This window comes from Callithrix jacchus, chromosome 20 (assembly GCF_049354715.1).
Source record: "Callithrix jacchus isolate 240 chromosome 20, calJac240_pri, whole genome shotgun sequence".
Taxonomy (NCBI): domain Eukaryota; kingdom Metazoa; phylum Chordata; class Mammalia; order Primates; family Cebidae; genus Callithrix; species Callithrix jacchus.
This window is the reverse complement of record NC_133521.1, coordinates 8,403,595-8,423,915: the sequence shown is the minus strand read 5'-3', so window position 1 is coordinate 8,423,915 and position 20,321 is coordinate 8,403,595. Positions and strand designations below refer to the sequence as shown.

Sequence of the window (20,321 nt, the reverse complement as noted above, 5' to 3'; positions counted from 1 at the left end):
GACTATACAGGGCCAGACGCCCAGAAATCGGTGTGCTCAGTATTTCCTGCATGAATGAACGCCTGAAGGAGGAGCAGGTACTTCTTACTGAGTGGAAAGCTGGCCCACACCCCGGCTCTGGGCTGCAGATGCAGTGAGGTGGGAGCCCATCTGCCCTGGCACTCAGAAGGCGTAGAAAGGAACCGTATTTACAGCCAGATTTGAGGAATGGCACTAGGGCTAAAAATGGACCACGGAAACAGCAAGCCGGTCCTCCCTCCACTCAAAACCACCCCCTGGCTCCTCGGCAGGAGGAAGACATGAGCCAGTGAATGCTTTCCCCAGGGCCAGGCCTCCCTCTCATTCCCAAGGCAGTAAAGGAGGGTGCAGGTTGAAGCTGTCACCAATCGTCTTGCTGCTGCCAAGGGGAGTGTCGGCCTCACAAGAAGGGAAATAGAGCTGAGGAAATAGAGCCGTGATGGACACCTAGTCCTGAGGCCACTGAGCCTCTGGGGCAAGCCATGCCTGAAGTCAGACCCCAAACCAATTTCAGTTACACGAGCCCATCTATTCCTTTATTTATTTTTTTTTTTTGATACAGCAGTTGTAGTATGTATTCTGTCACTTATATGTCAAAGAGTCCTGAGTACTTAAAAGTCACAACTTCCTCCTCCAACCTGTTGGAACAGCCCCTAAACCACAGCCTGAGGAGGAGGTGACCTTGTTAACCCAGAACTCCCATCTGGCAGCATAAAGGTGAATTTCCCCTGCACTATCACAGAGAAGAAAACACTCCTCAGGGACCCGGGATAAGAAGAGCAGGCGACAAAGCTTCAAGGCTTTCTGGAAACAGGAGGCGTGCTGGACAAGAAGCAGGCGGAGCCCAGGCATGTCAACCTGGGCCGCTGCGCAGAAGCACGCAACCTCAGACCTGTAACAGGTCCCACACCTGCAGATGGGGGCCTCTCGGGGAGGGAGAAGTCGTCAGAGAGGGACAGGGAGAAAAAGGGATGAGGAAGCAGAAGGAAGGACACCAACCCTCCAGCAGTGTGCCCTCAGGACCTGAAATCAAATCCAGGTTGTCTGCCAGAAGACTGGCCCTGCCGGGTCCCCAGTCACAGCTATGTCTCTCCTGCCGATCAGCCACCACAGCTGTCTCCTTCAGTTCCTTCAACATCCTGAGCCCCTGGCCTCTGTCTGTCTAGGAGCCCCCGAGGCTGTGCATGCCGTGTGGCTCAGCTCCCTTGCCGTCTCCTCCAGGAGGCCTCCCCTGGACGATCCAGCCAGTCTCTGTCACAACACCCTGTTTATTTTTTCCACTGGACACATCACCGCTTAGTTATCGTCCAGCTGTTTGGATCTGCCTTTTGTCAGAATGTCAACGCTCCAGGGCGAGGAACGTGTCTGTGTAGTTCCTTGTGCCCAGTACCGAGGACCCTACAGATGCCCACACTCATGCTCAATGTGCAAAGACACAGGCAGGAAGGAGACAGCTGCAGGAGGAGGGCCCTGAAGAGAGAGCGGCCTGCGGAGGGACGAGGAAGAAGAGGTTTGGGGTGAGGCCATGGCCAGAGCTGTGACTGCAGAGCTGCTGGCAGGCCCGTAGCACTGGTGGTGCTCATTCCTGTAGCCTAAAGCGAGGTGCGGCGTGGCCTCTGTGTGCACCCACCGCCAAGCTCCTGGGCAGCATGGCTGAGTGAGGAAGGTGGCCTGTGGTGGTCCCAGTGCCACCCCCCACCAAACTCTGGGACTGTGGAGAGAAAGAAGCAGGACAGGACTCAGTTGAGGCCTGGGGTCCTTCTCCCAGGAGGCCCTGGGGCTCTGTACCTGTCTCCACTCCTTCCCTAGGAGGAGCAGTGCCTAAGCCAAGGGCAGGGAAGCTGCCCTCCCTGCTTGTCGTCTTTCCCCACTTTCAAGCAGCTCTGGGATACCCCTCCAGATCTCATGGGTGCTCCCAGCAACTCCCCGGCTGTTACCACCTCCCCTGAGGGGCAGGACCAATGCAGGGGTGAGAAGAGGCAGGGGCAGGGAGCTGTGCCCAGGCCCTGTGCCCACAGGAATGATACACGGCAAGAGGCCAGGCAGGTGCACTCACCTCTCGGGTGACCTTGCCATTGTTGTCAAAGTCATACAGGGTGAAGGTCCACTCCTGCCGGCTGTCCTCCTCCACGGACACGTCACACTGGAGCTCCTGGATGCAGAGAGATGGGCAGGGCTGGTCCCCTATCTGTGGCAATGCTGACTGGGTGGTGAAGGCATGAGCCCAGAGGCCAGGCCAAGGGGCAGCCACCTGCCCTCTGCTCTCCCCAGACCTGGAGTGGACAGGGAGTACCTCGGCCAAGACGGAACTGGCCCAGGAAGGCAGCCAGGGCTGGGCAGAGGCAGTTTGGCCTGGGGAGGGACGCCTGCAGGGGTACCTGGCAGTCTGTGGGTCTTCAAAGACAAAGGAAACACAGGGCAGTCTGAGAAGAGGCTCTGTGGACTCAGAAAAGCTGAATTTCGAGCAAGGGCAAGAAACAACTAGAAGGCAAAGGAATGGCACTTGGGAGCCCCAGCAGGACCTCATGCACGAGTATGAGGGGCTCAGACGTCGGTCAGGCCCGGCCCCAGCTCCTGCAAGGCCCTCTATGGCTGTGTGACCCTGGCCATGTCACTGGCCTCCACTGTGCCTCAGTTTCTCCTGGTATAAATTATGGAATACGATGGCCTCTCTCCCATAAGGTTGCTGGGAAGATGACATGCCCCCGCAACACACCCTCAGCCCGGCTGTTTCCCTACAGCTGTGGTGGGGATGGTGCCTGACCTCCCACCTCATGTGTGCTTTTCTGTCTCAGGGCAGCCCTGAAGAGTCCCAGAAGGAATGCCCAGAGGAGAGCGAACAAGGGAGGGACAGGAGGCAGTGGGAATGCCAGACCTCCTCACCCCTCCGTGGGACAAATCTGAGCTCATGCTTACATGGCTCCTAGGAGGCTCTCCAGCCAGCAGAGCCCACGAGTGAACCCAGCCTTTGCTGGCTTCCCTCTTTCCTCGTACCTGCACCCCAGGACTGCCTCCCCTATATACTGCCTGCTCCCAGGGCCGTGTGGCCGGGTCTGCTTAGGAGAACTGGAAACAGGAAGTGGAGTATACATGCTGGGGTCATTTACACCTGTGCTTGGAGCACTGCCTGGCACATAGAAAAGCTCAATCCATGGTAATAGCTGTTAATTCTGCTGTAATGATAAACAGTCATTGAAATAATTATTTCAATCAATAATCAATGAAACAATCATTTCATTAGTATTATTTTCAGCAAGCTGAAGTGTCTGACCCCAGGGCATGTGAGCTGGGAAAGGGTGAGCTCATCGCCGGAGGGCTGAGTGTCAGATGGACAGTTCCAGGGAGCATGCTGTTCAGCAGGAAAAGGTTCCATGAATGGCCTTTCAGATCCACAAGATTCTATGGAAACAAGACCATCCTGCTCCATGGCTTGCCAAACTCCAGCTCTCCTTCCACCATCAGGAAGGTGGCACCGGCCTGGCCTGGCAGGAGGAAGAAGAGGGAAGGCACCTGCCTGTGGATGCTAGGGAAGTGAGCCCCAGCACGGTGTCCTGGTCCCAGCTGCAGCAGCTCCAAGCTGTTTCCCTCCAGCAATTCTTGGGCTTCCATGCTGAGTTCAAAGCCAAGTTTGCCTAGGCCACACCCATCTGATACCTGCCAAGGGCCCTCGCTGCTCTCTGAGGCACTGTTTCATGTGGCATGACACACACGCCTACATACACATCCCTACACACACACACACACACCTACCCAGGCACACCCCTATACGTGCACACCCTACACATACATGCCTGTAACACACATACACACACACACACACACACAGCATTTGGCTGTTTCCAAGACACTATGGGTCTGAGCGTCAGAAACATGAGTTGAGTAACTATGGCCACCTGCCCCACCTGTCAGATGCGAGTCTCCTAGGCCTCCCCGAACCACACGGGGCTTCTCAGGCGAGTCCTGCCTGTGGCCCACAGCCCCTGCCCCTCCAGACGCAAGCGCACTTGGGCTTCCAGGGAGGCAGGATGCCTGGGCCTGGGCTTCCTTCTGCCACTGAGTGCGGCCCTGGGCTTTGCCAAGCCCCCAGAATACTCTACAAGGACCCGAGTGGGCTCAGGGCAGGACTGGGCTCCAGGAAGAAGCTGGGAGCCCTAACTCCTCCTGCCTGTCCTCCCCAGGCAAGGCTTCAAGCCTCCTGGAGGCTGGAGTGCCTGCATGCTGTGTGGGGAGAACACGCTGCAAGGCGTGGTCTGTGTAGGATGATGGGGCATGGTGGGGAGACGACACTGGAAAGCGGGTAAGATCAGTCACCAGGGTCCCTGCACACAGGGCGTCTCCCTCATGCCCCACCGCCCCTCACAGGCCACACCATGCCGCTCATTGTCCCCACACAGCACGCCGGGACTTCAGCCCCAGGCCTTCGCTTCTGTAGCCCCCTCTGCCAGAAAGGCCCTTCTCACACCAAAGGCTCCTCTGTGCGCCTCTCTCCCAACCCCTGCCCCTAAGCTCTGAGCCTCACCCACCTCCTCAACCTCCACCCACAGCCTCGGTTCCCTCCTCCAGAAACTACACAGAGCCTGGAGATGCCAAGTGTCCATTATCCCACACCCCTTGGCCTGACCCCACCCCAGGCTCCCGGACCTCATCACATCACCAACTCTGAAGCCATTGGGTCCAGGGCACTCAACTGTCCCCTTGTCACACTGTGCACTCCTTGAGGGCAGGAACCACACCCAGTCTAAGCTGGGTCCCCTGGCAATTAGCCGGTGCTAATCAACATTGGTCAGGAAGAGGAGATGCATGAACTCATGATGCTGACCACAGCCACATCCATCACTACTATCCCCATCTTACAGGCGAGGCACGTGAGGCCATTGAGACTTGAGGGAACTGGCCCCAAAGTCACACAGCTACTAAGCGTACAGCCAGGATTTGGACCCGGGCCTGCTGACTCTAGAGCTATAGCCTGGTGGTCTCAGGAAGGCAGAGGGAAGGAGGGAGGGAGCAAGGAGGGCGGAGCAGTGGGGAGCTCCATGCGGCAGGCCTGGGCCTGGCTCTCAGCACCAGGGACTGTGCTGGATGTGCAGGAGCGTGCTACACTGTCAGGCGGTAGGGAACAGACAGACTGTGAGCTCTGGGAGGCACATCCCTAGTGTGGACCACGTGGGGAAACTGAGGCCCTGTGAGCATCAGGGGCCTTCCTGTGCCTCCTGCTCATCCATCCCACCTGAGAGCCCCCACAGGCACCCCAGAACAGCCTCAAGAGTTGAAAGGGAATGTTTCACCAAAGAAACTGAGGCCCAGAGAGGTGACAGCAGCAGCAGGGCCAGAGTCCTGCCTCCCTTAACCACTCTCATGCCCTCTCCCAGGCTTCTGGCCACACACCGCATGTGGAGGGGCTGGGGCCGGGCTGAGGGGTGGGAAGCAGTAAGCTCCCGGGGTCTGCCCCATGCTGGGAGGGCCCCAGATGTGGCAGGAGGAACATCCCACAGAGGGTGCTGTTCATGCAGGGGAGGGGCCTCCCTGTCTGGAAGAACCCCAGCTTCCCTCCTCCCAAAGCACCAAGCTGAGAAAGCCCGTCTCATCTCCCCAGGACCCAGCACCGAAAAGAAACTTACTTCAAACTTCAGCTGCTTCTTGGAGCCCGGGCAGGGTTCGCTCACTCTCTCCATCTTCTTCTCATCTCCACTGCCCAGCCCGTCGGTCTTCTCAGGAGGCAGGGCCACTGTTGGGGATGCAAGTGAGGGAACATGAGGAGCGGGGTCCAGATGCGGGCCGACCATGCACCTTCATCCTCGGGGCCTGGCCTGGACATTCTCACCAGCAGGGCTGGGCCCGCTCCTGCCCTGCCCATTTGCTGGGGTCAACATCACACTACTCTGGCACCTGGTACTGCCTGAGGCAACCCCCACTACAGGGTGGGATGCTCCCCACACCAGCCTTCGACTTCTACCCTGCGGAGGCACACAGCCACCCAGAGCAGTGTCGGGCCGGAGGACAGATGGATGAGAGTGGAGGAGTGCTTCTGGAGCCCTGAGAGGGAGCTGGAACTTCACGGGCTGCAGTCCCACTCCCTTCTGTGCTGACATTTTGGCCTCCCAAAGGTGCCACCCACCTGGGTACAGGATACACACCTTGGTGGATGGCCAGGAGTGCCAGTAACAGAGTTCAACTGGGTTGGCAAAGGTGTGCACACACATACACATATGCACAAGCACACATGCACACATGCACACATGCACACACATACACATGTATGCACACATGCACACATATGTACTCTCGTGCACCACACCTACTCGCACACATATGCACACTCACACATGCACACACACACACTCACACACACACAAAAGGCATCTCCAGGGAGCACACTCATCCTGAACCTTGCATTTGGCCTCTGGTCACCCCAGGTCCTTCCCTCTCTGCCAAAGGTCACAGTCCTGTGTGTGGCCATCCAGGAGCTATGGGAGGGTGACTGTGAAATCCCAAGACCTACCGACACTATTTTCCTGAGGACAGCAGCTCAGGGTAGCACCATTGTCCTTGACCCAGTACCCAGACTACAAAGTGCCATCACTTCTCGGAAGGGCCCACAAGCCTTTTCTGCCTATTTCATCTCGTCTGATAGAGGGGCTGGGATTTGCCGGGGACATCCTTTCTAGGCCACGCTCACAGCTTCTCTCATCCAATTCCCTTTGTTGCCTGGGGTAGTAAATGTGTTGTCCGGTTTTGAAGGTGAAGAAACAGGCTGGCTTCTACTCCAAGAAGGGACCCTGCCCCCTCCACCCTGACCCAGGTTGGTTGGGGGGGTCATGTGAGGAGCTGAGACTCCCTAGTCAGAGAGAAAGGCAAGACAGGACTTTCTCGGGAAGTCAGCAGCCTGGAGAAATGAGGCCAGGCAACTAGATGAGGGGTGGGGGGGGGTTGTGTCTCTCCGATCCCACAATCCCACCATACTCACCCACCCCAGCTTTACAAGCAAGGGCCCAAGGGCAGTCCCTGGGCCAGGTAGAGTGGGTACGCCCCCAGTGGGCCCAGACCCCAGCTCTCCTGCCCTGCTTCTGTCCTGTGGGATGGGAGCTCTCTCCTCTGCAGTTAGGTAAGGCACTTCCCCTGGTACTCTTGTGCCTTGGCACTACTGTATGCAAAGATGAGGCAGCAATGACTAAGCCCTTGCTGTTTACCAACTCTGTCCTCATGCAGCCCTGTGAGGCAGATAGCTCCATTTTCCAGATGGGAAAACTGAGGCTCGGAGAGGATAAGTGCCTCACTAGTAAATGACAGAGCTGGGATTTGAACCCAGGTAGCCTGAATCATGCTCACAGTCAATCCACTAGACTGCCTCTCCATGCCTTAATTCAAGAGACTTGGTGCCTCTCTCAGCCTGCCTCTCTCTGTCTAACGGAGGCCAGCCAGCCAGGGCAGTGGTCCTCTCCACCTGGGTTCTATTCTCTGGCACTGTGTGACCCCGGGTGGGTCACATACCTTCTCTAGATGTCTCAATTTTCCCAACTGTAAAGTGAGGACGCTACCAACCCCTCCCCCAGAGGATTCTTGTGTGGATGCAACAAGCTCTGATCAGAAAGGGCTAAGACCCCAGCACACCAGGCCCAGCCAGAGTAGTGACAGTCAGGGGACCGACGGCCCCACCGCACTGACTCTTGGGAACGGGACAGTTAGCAGCTAAGTTTGTCAAAACCGAGGCCTCAGGAATGCAGTAGACACAAAAGAATATCAAATACATACGGCCTGCACGGGCAGTTTTGGACAAGGCCCTTGACTCCTCTGGACCTCAGGCCCCTCATCTGTAAAATGGGAATATGACGGCCTCACCTTCATAGGGCTGTGGGGAGAGGACAATGAGGAGAGTGCTTACTGAGCACAGTGGCCGACACACAGTAAGTGCTTGAGAGATGCTGGCTTTGCCAAAGAAGTAGATGGGCTGTGGTCCCCGCTCATAGCCCAGATCCCAACCATCCCCCTTGACCCCAGACTGCCCCACTGGCAAAACCAGAGAAATATCACCGCCTGCAGCATCCTCTACCCACCCCTCCCAGGCAGGGGGAGAGAAGAAAAAGAAAAAGCAGAAAGAAAAACAAAGCCTAGCTCCATCTTCAAAGCTGCTGCGTCTCTCCGCAGAGGTCCTGGCTGGAGATTCGAGCTGGCCAGGCTTATCGAAACCAAACTTCAAGTTCAAAGGGAAGTTATCAGAAAACCACCTTCAGGTTCAATGTTGCCTTTCATGTTCCACTTGATAAAATCCAAAGAAAAGGAACCTCTGTCCCTGCTCTCTCCTTCTCTGGAGCACTCTTCCCCTGCCATGCACGAACAGCCTGTCTGCCCTCAGGTCCTCCCCTCTTCCTTCCTTTCTCCTCACCTGAGGGGCTGGAAATCATCTCCCTTGACCCTTCATATGTCTTCTCCAAAGACTAGTGTGGCCCGGATTGTCCTCTCTTCACCAGTGGCTCCCTCATCCCGTCCCATCTGAGAAAGACACCTGGACATCCGCAGGTCAGACAGCGGTCAGCGAACCTGCCAGGGGCCCCTCCCAGCATGGGGCCTGCGATCCGTGCTGCCCTGGGGCTGTGGGGGTCAGCACTCTGTATCCCCACCAAAGGAGGTCATTCACCCTCTTACTGTCTCCTGCCCAGTAGGTAGAACAGGTGGCAGAGAACCAGCCACGAAGACTCCAATGCCAGGGGGCAGGGGCCAGGCCTCCTCCACATATGAACTCTCTGAAACCAAACTAAGTCAAGATACCATGGCCCCCAGCGAGCCCTGTGCACAAGAAACCACCCTCCAGCCATCAATGAGTACAGGCTCACTGGAGGCGGGAGATGGGGACGGGGACAGGGACTGGCGCTCACTGCAGGCCGCCCAGGGATTGCAATGACGCTATTTCTGTTGAGACCGGCTTTGGCACCACAGTCTGAGTCCATTCTCTGTCTCTGATTCCTGTTTAGCTCAGCCATTCTTCCCCTTGGGAAATGATCTTTTGGGGGCCTAATTTCAGGAGGTGCTGATCACTCTTCAGTTGAAAGTCTGCGGAACTGCAGGAGACTGCTCATTTAGAAGAAAAAAGGAAAGCAGGAAACCAGGTGGGAAAAAATGACTTTCACTTGCCTAAGGAGCACTTTTGGATGACCGAGAGCAGGAGGTGACAAACTACACTCAGTGAACCAAACCTGGCCCCTGCCTGTTTTTGAAATAAAGTTTTATTGAGACTCGGCCATGCTCATTTGCATTGTCCATGGCTTCTTTCAGTGTATGACAGCAGAGTCGAACTATCGCAACAGAGCCCACAAAACCTAAAATACATACTGTCTGGCCTTTCATGAAAAAGTCTGTGGATTGATTGTGGCTTTAGGTGTGTGCCACCCTCCACATCCACCAGGATATTAGCTTGATGAGCAGGGCACAGACAATTTCACCTATTACTTGCCTACTTGGCTGGAAGCCCTTGTGCAGTACACAACCTGCCCAACCATACAGTGGCCATGGAAGAAAGAAAATATCAGCTCTGCTTTCTTAAAGCCTATTGTCAGTCAATATGAATCTGGGGGGTAGTAGTGGTTTGTGGAGCTCCTTCTCTTTGGAATCTGCTCCCTGTTCCTCCTCACACCACAGCCACGAGGAGTCAATGAGTCGGCTTGCTGTGTTTACCAAATGACGGTTCTCTCCCTATTAGCTCCCAGCCTGGCAGCTCTCCACCCCCAGCAACTGCCAGATTAAATGCATTACTTGACCATCTTCACCCGGCTCCCTTTGATGTTCCCTTCTCAAGCTTCAAAATACCTTTTGGAGGGAGATCAGACAGCATTAAACAGAATTACTAATTAATTAAGCAAAGTTAAATTTTAAACACTGTTTGTTGTGTTAGCCAAAAGCCTGAACAGAACAGACTTTTTTCCTCTGCTGAGATCAAAGTCAGTCTCTTCCCTCGCCCCTCCCCCAGTTTAAAAAAAAAGGGAGGGGTGGGGAGGAAGAGAGAGAAAGAAGAGAGTGAGGAAATACCTGAATGGTGACAACTTTGATCATGGGTCTAGACGCCCCTTCCCGCCTCCCTGTGGGCCCAATGGGAGGCTCCTTGGGGACCGCCTGCTGTGAGAGCCACAGTCACTCGGGACTATTTACCCTGGCAAACGGCAGTGACCTAGAGAGCAGGATGGCACGGCCCACCCAGCCCAAGCTGCTGACAGCTGGCACCACCCAAACAGCATGAGAAGAAGGCCTGTGAAATAAAACAGACCCGCCCTCCTCACAGCTCCACCGGGTGAGCCCCTCAGGGCTCTTCCCCTTGGTCTGGAGTCACTTGGGGTCACTAGGAGACCAGCTCGGAGAAGCAGGCTGTGCACTGTACAACCACAGGGCCACACCCTAGATATGTGTATTGCTTGTGACATCCTTTGAACAGAGGGCAGAAATGTGTCTTCAGGACGGGCAACTTTTTTCTAATTTGCCCAAATGCATCCAGAGCTGGCAAGGTGCTGTCTCCCGCTGTCCAGTCTAGAACTTTATTGTATACAGTCCTATCTGGGACCTTCTGATTGCTTCACAGGAGCCTCTACCTCTGCATTGCCAAAAAGCAAGTTTCATGAGCTCTGGGCCCTCTAGGCTTCTGCTCCCAGGGTACCTGATGCCTAGCATTTCCCATACATGCACAGAGAAGAGATTCCACCAGGTCCGCTGAAATGTCGCACATTCTATGGGTGGGCATAGGAAGCTTGCCTATATAATGAATATCCCATACCTTCTGCCTTGATGGAGACTGAGAAGTGCCATGGGGAAGTGGGGAGTTGAAATTTAGGTGAAAATCCAAACTCGGGACAATACCAGCAAATGCCAGTTTCTCTTAACACAATCCAGAAAGGCCTGGTGCACATGAAACTTGGAAAGAAGAGACAAATCTCAAACACAATTACAATTAAATCAGCCCGACTAAACACCAGAAATTACTAACACTTCAAATGCATGGCAGACCCCTCTCTTAGCCTAGTTACCTGGCAAGTTCTCAGTGAATACAATGTAAGATTTAACACAAGCCAGAGCTTCCTTGCTGGAGTCTGGAGGCTCGCCCTTACATATCCATGGTCCTTTCTCAATTGTCCACGTACAGATTATCTGCTGCAAATATTTTAGTCTCAGTGTTGCTTGCCAAGATGGTTGAGTCCGCAACCTTCTAACAGCAGCTGTTCAAGGGAATGCAGATGAATTTTAATATTAGCCTCTGCCAAATATAATTAGGCGGGTAAATCTGCTGCCAGTAAAAAGAGAAAGATATCATATGTGCATTCCAGGCCAAATGGTTTCTTGCAGTATCTGTATCAGGCTCTCCTTAGGGAATGAGGAGGGTCCTAGCGATGCCACATCTGTTTGTAAACACAGCCACACACTTTGGCGGAGTGAACAGAGAGGCTGGTGAAGTTAGTAGTACCACACACTATTCCATTACGTCCTCTTAACACTGTGCAGGTTGTGCTACTGTTGGCATGTACAAAAGAGGAAGCTAAGCATAAAAAGCAAAACTGATTGTGCCATTCCCCTACTTAAACCCCTCCAGTGGCCCCGTTTCCCCTAAGGAGGGGTCCAAAGGCTTTCACGACCTGGCTGCTGCCGCCTCTCAGCCCCAGCTCTCTGTGGAACTGCTGTCCCTTTTTTGAGCCTGCCGTGCTCTCATGCTGTTATCCCTGCCAAGAACACTCTTTCCAGCTCTGCAATTCCCGCTCATCCTGCTTTAGTTGAAGCCTCCCTTCCTCTGAGCAGCAAGCTCTCACACCCTCAGGGCTAGCTGAGGCTTCCCTGCTCAGCCTGCCTTATTAGACCATTACTGTATCACTCATTTAATCGTCTGAATCTTCCGTCAGTCCCATATATATACCCTGAGATATAGATATAAAATGCAGTGTCTGTCACACTAAAGGAGCGACATCATCAAAATGAAACAATGCTCAAGTAGCAGAATCAGGACTGGAACCCAGAAGTTGTGGAACAAAGAGAACTAAATCCCGGTTTCCCAACTCTTCAACCGCTGGCCTCTCCACTCTGTTCAGACCGCAGTAGCTGACACCTGTTCCTGCCTGTTCAGTGACCCTCCTCCCTCTTTGGATAACTGCACCTGGCTTTCCTCCGCAGAGCCACTCACCCCACTCTCAGCCTATGCAGTTTATGGAGACTGACCCCACCCCAGGGTCTCACTGCACTCAGTATCTCCGCCTGACCCGGCCTGTTTCATCCTGAAGGCCGTCCGGCAGGTCCTAGGTTAGTATGAATGGAGAGTTCATGGAGAAGCTAATAGAGCTAAGCTTCTGAGCCCTCTCACCTGCACGGGTCCTTTCCAAGTCAGAACGAGTCTTTGCAAGGTGTTCATGTGGTCGTATGTGTTTGTATTTGGAACATTTTCTAAATTAGGCATTTTATCCTCAATCCATTAAGACTGTCGTCTCTATCCATTCTGACGGCCTGTGGCTGTGTCAGGCGATAGTGGGGGAAATATCTCTAAGAAGAGACTGAGCTGGTGAGATATTTATTTTGGTTTAGCCTCTGAAAGCCTCAGGTCCCACAAACCTAGATCTACCCTGGTCAAGTGACCAGTAACGTGAGAGTCTGACATGGGCAAGAACCACTGTGACTTGGGAACTTCCTTCCACCTAAGAGGGCTGAGGTCAGAGGATGGGAGTGCCCAGAGCTGGGCACTGCCACCCTTGCTACCTGTGGGGGAGAAGCTACTAGGAGACAGAGGGAGAGATGATGGAGAGGGACAGAGAGGGGCAGCAAGACAGACACATGTATGTATGTGTGTATGTGTGAGTGTGTGTGCACGTGTGTATGAGTGTGTGTGTGTCTCTGTGACTGTGAGTGTGTGTGCGTGTGCACTCACGCAAGTGTCCATGACATGGTCTCAGCTCCAGAATCCAACCAGGCCTTTTTAGGCAAGATCTACCCTAGGATTTTTCAATTTCATGAGCCTCAAAAGTTTTCAAAAGTTCAAGTGAGTTTCCAAAAGAACTGAAAGAATCCTGACTTAATGAATCCATCTCTCTGAGATCCTGCTGTTTAGGAAAAACCAGCACCCAGCACCATGGCAGTAATTCACTCACCCAGGGCAGTGCCCTCTAGGGCAGTTTCCAGCTTTTTCACCAGTGGGTGTCTGCCCCTCCCTGAGACCAGAAATGCCCCCAGGCCCTTCTTCTCTACCATCCTGTGTCCCCAGCTGCATTTTGCTGCCACTAGATTTTGCTTATGGACTAGTTGTAACTGAGGGGAAACAAAAAGAAGAAAAAGGCAGTGGGGGAGGAAATCCTCCCCAACAAATAACATTCTGGCCTTTTTTCTCATCAGAGCATCAGGCTGGTGGCCACTCGCTCTGAGATCTGAACACGACTGAGACAAAACATCTGTTCAGGGAGGGAGGGGGAAGGCCCGGGAGAGAGAGAGGGGGAAAGGGGGAAAAAGCCTTCTGTGGGCTAAAAATATCACGTCCCTTCCACTCTCCCCACCATCCCCACCCAAGTTAAAACATGTGATGAAATTCAGCTTTTACAATCTAACCCCGAGCTACTTGAAACTATGAAAGCCTCTCCGGTATCTGACACAAGTCAGAATTTCCACTGTTCCAGCTGAGCTTTTATGAGGAGCAGACTTGAGAGAAACTGCCAAGGTAACAAAGTGCGCTTGTTCTCTGTCACCGCTGCAGCTCAGCTTCTGGGGGGACTGCGGGGGAGTGGAGAGTCAGGGCCGCTGACACCCCTCAACAGGATGGGCTCTGAACTGAGGGAGAGGAGCCGGCGGGACATGGGCACCTGCCCCTCCATGTGGGGGTGCCTGCTGCTCTCCTGTGAACACCCCTTCCTCCCAACCTTCCTAGGAAACCACCGCCGGCCCTGGGTATCAAGGAGCCCTGCCCAGGCAATGTCCTGGCTACTTCTGAGAAGTCTTGACTTGCTCTCTCCATTTCTCACCCAACTGCTCTCTGAACTCCACACTCCAATCACCAGGTATCCCACGGCCTCCTCGGCACCTCTCCTTGGATGTTAAATGGGCATCTTGAACCCAACAGGTCCAAAAACGGGAGGCTTGATGACCACCCAGCAAAACCTCCAGCGCGGAAGTGGCACCACCAAATCCTTAGTTACTGAAGCCAAAGGTCTAAGATGCATCCCTGACTTCCGTCGTTCCCTCCACCCACTTCTCACCAGTCCCAGCCCTTGCCCCAAGGACCTCTCCCAGTCCCAAGCTCCTGGGCTAGGCTACCGCTGTCTCCTCTCACCTGACCCCTGCCATCGCCTCCTGGTTTCACTGCCCGCTTCCTCCCTGCCCATGGGCCATCCCTTCCAGAAGCCAGAATTCACTTCCTAAAACAGAAGTCAGAATCCAGCAGTCCCCCACCCAACCCTCTCCAACCCAGGTGCATGGCCCCATGCTTGCCCACTGCCCCACTCTCATTCCCAATGCCACATTGGCCTCCTTTCTGTTCTTCTCCAAACACCAAGTTCCCTCCACCCTGGGGTTCCACTCAAACCTCCTAGCTGCTCTCCCCCTACATTCTCCCAGGGCTGGCTCCCCTCCACCCTGGGGTTCTGCTCACGCCTCCTAGCTGCTCTCCCCCTACATTCTCCCATGGCTGGCTCCTCCTGGCATCTGCATCCCAGATGAAACATTGTCTTCTCAGAAAGGCCTCCTCACTCTACCTCTCCTTGGGCTTCTACCTTTTAGCAGAGCACCACTACCAGAAACTTCCATGCTCCTTTGAGGGTTTATGTATTCATCCCTGCCTCCCTCCTGTGAATGTCGTGACAGCTGGGCCTGCCTACTTGCTCATGCCTAGAGCCCAGCAGGGTCCCTAGCTCTAGCAAATGCCCAGCACATATTGAATGATGAGGAGTGAGGGGCCAGATTCTATTCTCAGTCTGCTGTGTGACCTTGGACAGGTCACTTCCCCTCTCTGGGCTTCAGTTTTCCAATCACAGATGAAAGAGACTACAGGCCTCCCAAGTCTCTTTGCCCAACATCTCACCCCTGGGAGCCTGGAGGGGCTGGCCCAGGCCCCAACACAGGTACATAGGACCTGCCTGAGAGGCCAGAGGGAGGCGCCACCTGCGTTCAGTGACTGAAGGGTGTTGATGTTCCTTCTTCAGTGAGTGTTTATTTATTGAGCACATACAGCATGCCGGCCCCTACTCCAGGCACTGGGAGTACGGGAGCCTTTAGAGATTCTAACAGGATTAAAGGCGCTTTGCCAAGAGGCCTTCTTCAATCTGGGCTAGGTAATGATTATAAACACAGGCTGGCCCTCTTCAAGAAAACTGAACCCAGGAAACAAGCATCATGGCAGCTCAAGCGTGCTGGCACTTATCCTGTACCAGGGCCGCCCTCGGGGCCTACATCCACCACCTCGCTGTCTTCACGATAACCCTGATGAAGAAGTACTACGAGGAACCCAGTGAGGAAACGGAAGCGTGGAGAAGTGACTCGCCCAGGGTCACACAGTGAGTGTGGGAAGCCAGGCTGGAACTCAGCGTCTGAGTTGCAAATTCACAGAAAGTCAGAATGAAGGGGACAGATGAGGAAGGCAAAGCTGGGGGCCACTGCAGAGCTGAACAGTTCCTGAGCTCCCAGAGGGCTGCTCAGCCCCCGCCAGGCCTCAGTCCTAGCACTGCTGCCCTGCTAGGCAGAACCAGCAACTCCAGGCACATTTCCCATGGGCTGGGGAAGCAGGGACCACCGCATGGGCTACCACGTCCACACGCCAGGCCAGTGGGGAGGAGGCAAAGCCAGGCCTGCCCTGGAAGCCGGGAGGGCTGGGTCTGGTCCTGAGGAGGCGGGGCTGCCTGACTTCAGTGGCTTTGAGCATCTCCTCAGCAGGCAGGGCCAGCAGGCCGGACTGTGCCCTGCAGAGCGGGCTTCCTAGAGAAGATGCCAGGAAGTAGAGAGATGGGAACTAGGCACTTGAGAATGAGGAAGGACAGCGGGCAAAGGCCCAGAGGTGAGACACAGAGACAGCCAAGAAGCTGGGCAGGGCAGTGTTCACCAGGTGAGAGGCAGAGGGGACCTGGAGAGAGGGAGAGGGGAATTGGGGGCGAAGCAGTGGCTGCAGCACCCTCGGAAACAGTGACTCCCAGAGGCCATGCAGGGGAAATCAGCCTGGCACCCACTCCAAGTCGCAGGCTGCCACTACCTGGCACCATGCCCATCTGTGTGCGCTGGAGGTGAGCCTGGGGTCGCCCCTCCCCAATCCTCAGACCCCAGCTGGGTCAGCTGAGGAGGGATCCCTCTCCCCCTCTCCCCACGAAAGCCTCACCTCACCAGCCCTGCCACGCCCAGCCAGCTCTCAGAGCTTGGGACTTTTGATGTTTACTTTGTTCTTTCCCCAGTTCAAAAGGAGCTCTGCAGCCCTGGCCCTCGCACCAAGCCCAGCCTTAATCTCCCATCCCTCTCGCTCCCAGCTGGCCAGTTACGGCGGTTAAGACGCTGGATTAGGGCCGGCTTTACATAACAACGCGGGAGCTAAAGCCATCCTCTCCTGGGATGGCTAAAAGACTTCTTTTTATCTTCACGCCTCAGATGGCCTTTTTTCTCTCTTAAACAGCTCTCCAGCCCGCCAAGAGGCAATGAACTTGGCCAACAGGAAGACAAAGAAGAGATTCAGGACTCGGCTTGTTCTCCCTGTGCCAATAGCACAGAGGGATCCCCCAGCCCCAGGTCCGGAGCAGGCAGCTGGTTTTCCATGGCCAGAACTCAGCACCTGCTCTCACCAGACTGGCCATGTGGTGGCCTGCCATCCACGCCATATCCCCCACCCTGGGGTGGGCAGCCTTGAACCACAGAACCAAGGGAGCCAGAGACCCACAGACGGTCACTGGTCCCAGGGTCCCTCACGGGGTTTTAGAAGACCACACGGACAGGTCCAGATGCCCATTTGGCTCAAACCAGAGCAGCTTCGCTTCTGCTGCTTTCTTCATGGTTTTCACCTTTAAATGCTTGCTGACATTAGTTTTTAAATCCACAAGGAATACATTATGTGATTTTTTAAAAATATATAATTTTAGAATTATTGATAGTAGAGACGGGGTCTCACTATGATGCTCAGGCTGGTCTCAAACTGGTGAGCTCAAGCCATCCTCCAGCCCCCGCCTGCCAAAGTGCTGAGATTATAGGCATGAGCCACCATGCCCAACTATGTTCTTCTATAAAAGTTAAACCATGAAGTACAGATAGCACAGACTCCAGTCTCCTCCCGTGTTTGGAAAGAGCGATGGTTATCATCTATCTGGGCTTTCCACACAGTCAGATGCCTATATGGTGCCTAAGAAACTCCTGAGGATTGTCTGGTACCTTTTTTTACATAAAAGATATCAGACTGTATGCACATACAAAGGTTTCTGTTCATGGGACTCCTCCCCCTTGATCTGGGGCCTGCTCGTATTTGAGCAAAGTTTGCTAGATACCTGGTTCTCCAACCTGCCTCCAACTTACAGACAACGGAGTGAGTATCTTCAAACAGTGCTTCTCCGAGTGCAGTGTGCATGCAAGTCACCTGGGGAGCTTATTAAAATGCAGATCGGATTCAGCAGGCCTGGCTGGAGCTGAGATTCTATATTTATAACAGCTCTCAGGTCAGACGTGGCCGTGGTCCTCAGGTCTGGCCCAGGCTCCCCATGAGAACTTCCCAGAACTGTCTGCTCTCCTCTTGAGGCCCTTCGGACCCCCGCAGGCCTGGATCCCCCTCTGCAGACCCTTGCACCCTGACCCCAAGCTCTCCAGCCAGCTGTCTGTCCTGGTCTCAGCAGAGAGATCCTTCCTTACTCTTGTAAGGCAGCCCCCCGTTTGGTGATTTCTTTCTGTGTTTCTGAATTTCAAATGGAAAGCTCTCCCATTCAGCAAACACTCTGCTTCACGCTGTCATTTGTTCCTGGCACCAACTCTGGGAGCCAAGCAGGGGAAAGGCTTGGCTTCGTTCCCATGCTATAGATGTGGACACTGAGGCTCAGAAAGGTGGGGTAGCCTGCCCAAAGTCAAACCAGCACACCGGCAGCCAGCAAACCCTCTACTTGAGCATCCTGAATCTCTCTACAACACGGCGCTTCACCATGAAGAAAGAAAGGAGTGGCCAGGCATGGTGGCTCACGCCTGTAACCCCAGCACTTTGGGAGGCCAAGGTGGGAGGGTCGCTTGAGGCCAGGAGTTCAAGACCAGTCTGGGCAACATAGTGAGACCCTGTCTTTACAGAAAAATTTAAAAATTAGTTTGGCATGGTGGCGTGCAAATGTAGTCCTAGCTACTTGAAAGGCTGAGGTGGGAGGATCACTTGAGCCCAGGTGGTCAAGGCTGCAGTGAGCTATGATTACCTACTGTACCCCAGCCTGGGTGATAAAGAATGACACCATCTCAAGAAAGGAAGGAGTGAGGACGACACAGGAGAGAGGTGAGGCTGGCTGTTGTGTGTGTGTCTGTGTGTGTGCACACATGCACCAAGGGAATGACAGTGTGGAGGAGAGGAGTAGGTACTGTGCATAAGGCTTTCTCCATGCCCAGCGCTGCCTGATCACACATCACACACCACGCTGAGCAGCTATTCTCATTATCCCCAGAGGAGCAGCAGAGTTTCAACCACCTGTCCAAGGTCCCCCAGCTAATCCAGTGCTGGGCCATGACATGGACATAAGGGACCGGGTCCCCACCTGGGCTTGGACCTAGGAAGTGCCACACCTGTCTCTTCCTCCTCTCCTCCATCCCACCCTCCAGCCTACCCCCCACCCAGAGTCATGAGATCCCCATCGTGTGCGCTGTCTGCAGATTTTCTGGAGTATGCGGGGCACACAGCCAGCTGGACACGCGCTTCCCTTGCTCACTGCTACTGGGAAGAGCAATGGACTCCGCAAGTACCTTCCAGCCGGAAGTCGTCGTCCTCCTCCTCACTGAGTGTGTCTCTCAACACGTCGCCCACAAGCTCCTAGAAGACAAAGCAGAGGCATTGAGCAGGAGTTGGGGGGAGTCCAGGGCTGGGACGTCAAAAGTGTCACGATGAGGACCCTGGGCCGATTCTTCTGATGGGAATTCAGGTTAACTGAAGCAGATCCTATCACACCTGAAAAGTTAAGCACCAAGGTGAGTCCCTCCTGCCCTTAACATAAACCCACATGCGTCAGCACAACATTCACGTCCCCACAAACTATGGCTTCCCTGGTCTTCCATCACACCTCCCATATTCCACCAACCCACATGCCTTCTGGAAACCAGTATGATCTTTGCATGCACCCTGCCTGTTTTCCACCAGTGAGTTAAAGCTATCTGGGACCTCATCCTAACCAACCTGACCAGGTGGTGTCAGGTTAGCAAGGAGAGTGCTACAGGTCCATAGGCTGGGAAATTTCTAGGATGTCAACAAAGGTCCCATCTGTCTGACCCACCCCAGCAGGCTAACTCCAAATATGGAAGAAGCTAGACCATATCTTTTCAAACTGTCTTCTGTATTTACTGGTATTCTGCCAGAAGAGTTCTATGATCAAAGAAGATTCTTTTAAACAAAGTTAAACAAGATCCCTTACAGCAGGACTTATCAGGGCTTTTACTTGTGCTTCTAAACACCATGAATCTCCAAGTGCGGGCATATTTTGCGTTCTCCAGACTTCCTTACACCATGGAGCTTTGTTTTTCAGAAGCATCACATGAGATTCGTGTCCCCAGAAACCTACTTCAGGAAATACTCCTGTTATGGGAGGACTGACAAGGGTTTGAGGGGACGGTGATGCTATGGCAGCGCTTCTCAAACCACAAAATGACAAGCAATGAAAAAGCCCAAACTCAGCAGCTGTCGCCAACTTCTCTTTGTGAAAATAAAAGAGAGGGGGAAAAAAAACCCTCTCCTTGGGGGGAAAAAGATTCTACACCTCAGATGATGCTTAAAAGAAAACCCAGTCCTCATCTTGATGAACAAAAGGAAAACAAGGCTTCGTATTGCTGATCTCATCAACTGGACACAGCTGGAGGTAAGCCTCTTGCTTTTTTTGTTTTTTTTTTTGTTTTTGTTTTTGTTTAAAAGACAAACAGCTAACATTTTGTGGCTGTTCTCTTTCTTCTTTCAGATCTTTCTAGGGCATTACACACTCTTTCTTAAAGGCTGTTAAAATGTGGCCATTCAGACTCCGGTGTCCCACTTACTTCAAAACCAAGCTGCTTTATTCCTCGAGTCAGGAAGGCTTCCCTCTCCTTCTCCGCCAATTATTATAATCATCGAACATTTCCTGGGCTTGTAAACTGGCTGTTTGTGTTAACAGAGCCTGAGTTGACAGGGAGCTGGGAGA

At 53.9% G+C, this 20,321-nt stretch overlaps 1 protein-coding gene across 2 annotated transcripts in view; it reads right to left on the bottom strand.

Moving 5' to 3' along the window:
• The window catches only part of NKD1 (NKD inhibitor of Wnt signaling pathway 1), an 89,212-nt gene that overhangs the window by 9,101 nt on the left and 59,790 nt on the right, over positions 1-20,321 (bottom strand). Inside the window, exons 4-6 of one of the 2 annotated variants that reach the window (XM_054248734.2) lie at positions 18,904-18,970; positions 5,637-5,743; positions 2,075-2,170 (exon numbers count right to left, since the gene is read on the bottom strand). In XM_054248734.2, coding sequence (XP_054104709.2) covers positions 2,075-2,170; positions 5,637-5,743; positions 18,904-18,970 — 270 coding nt within the window. Of the gene's footprint in view, positions 1-2,074; positions 2,171-5,636; positions 5,744-8,398; positions 8,508-18,903; positions 18,971-20,321 lie in introns of those variants that run through there. The other variant, XM_078357362.1, reaches the window with a different exon arrangement.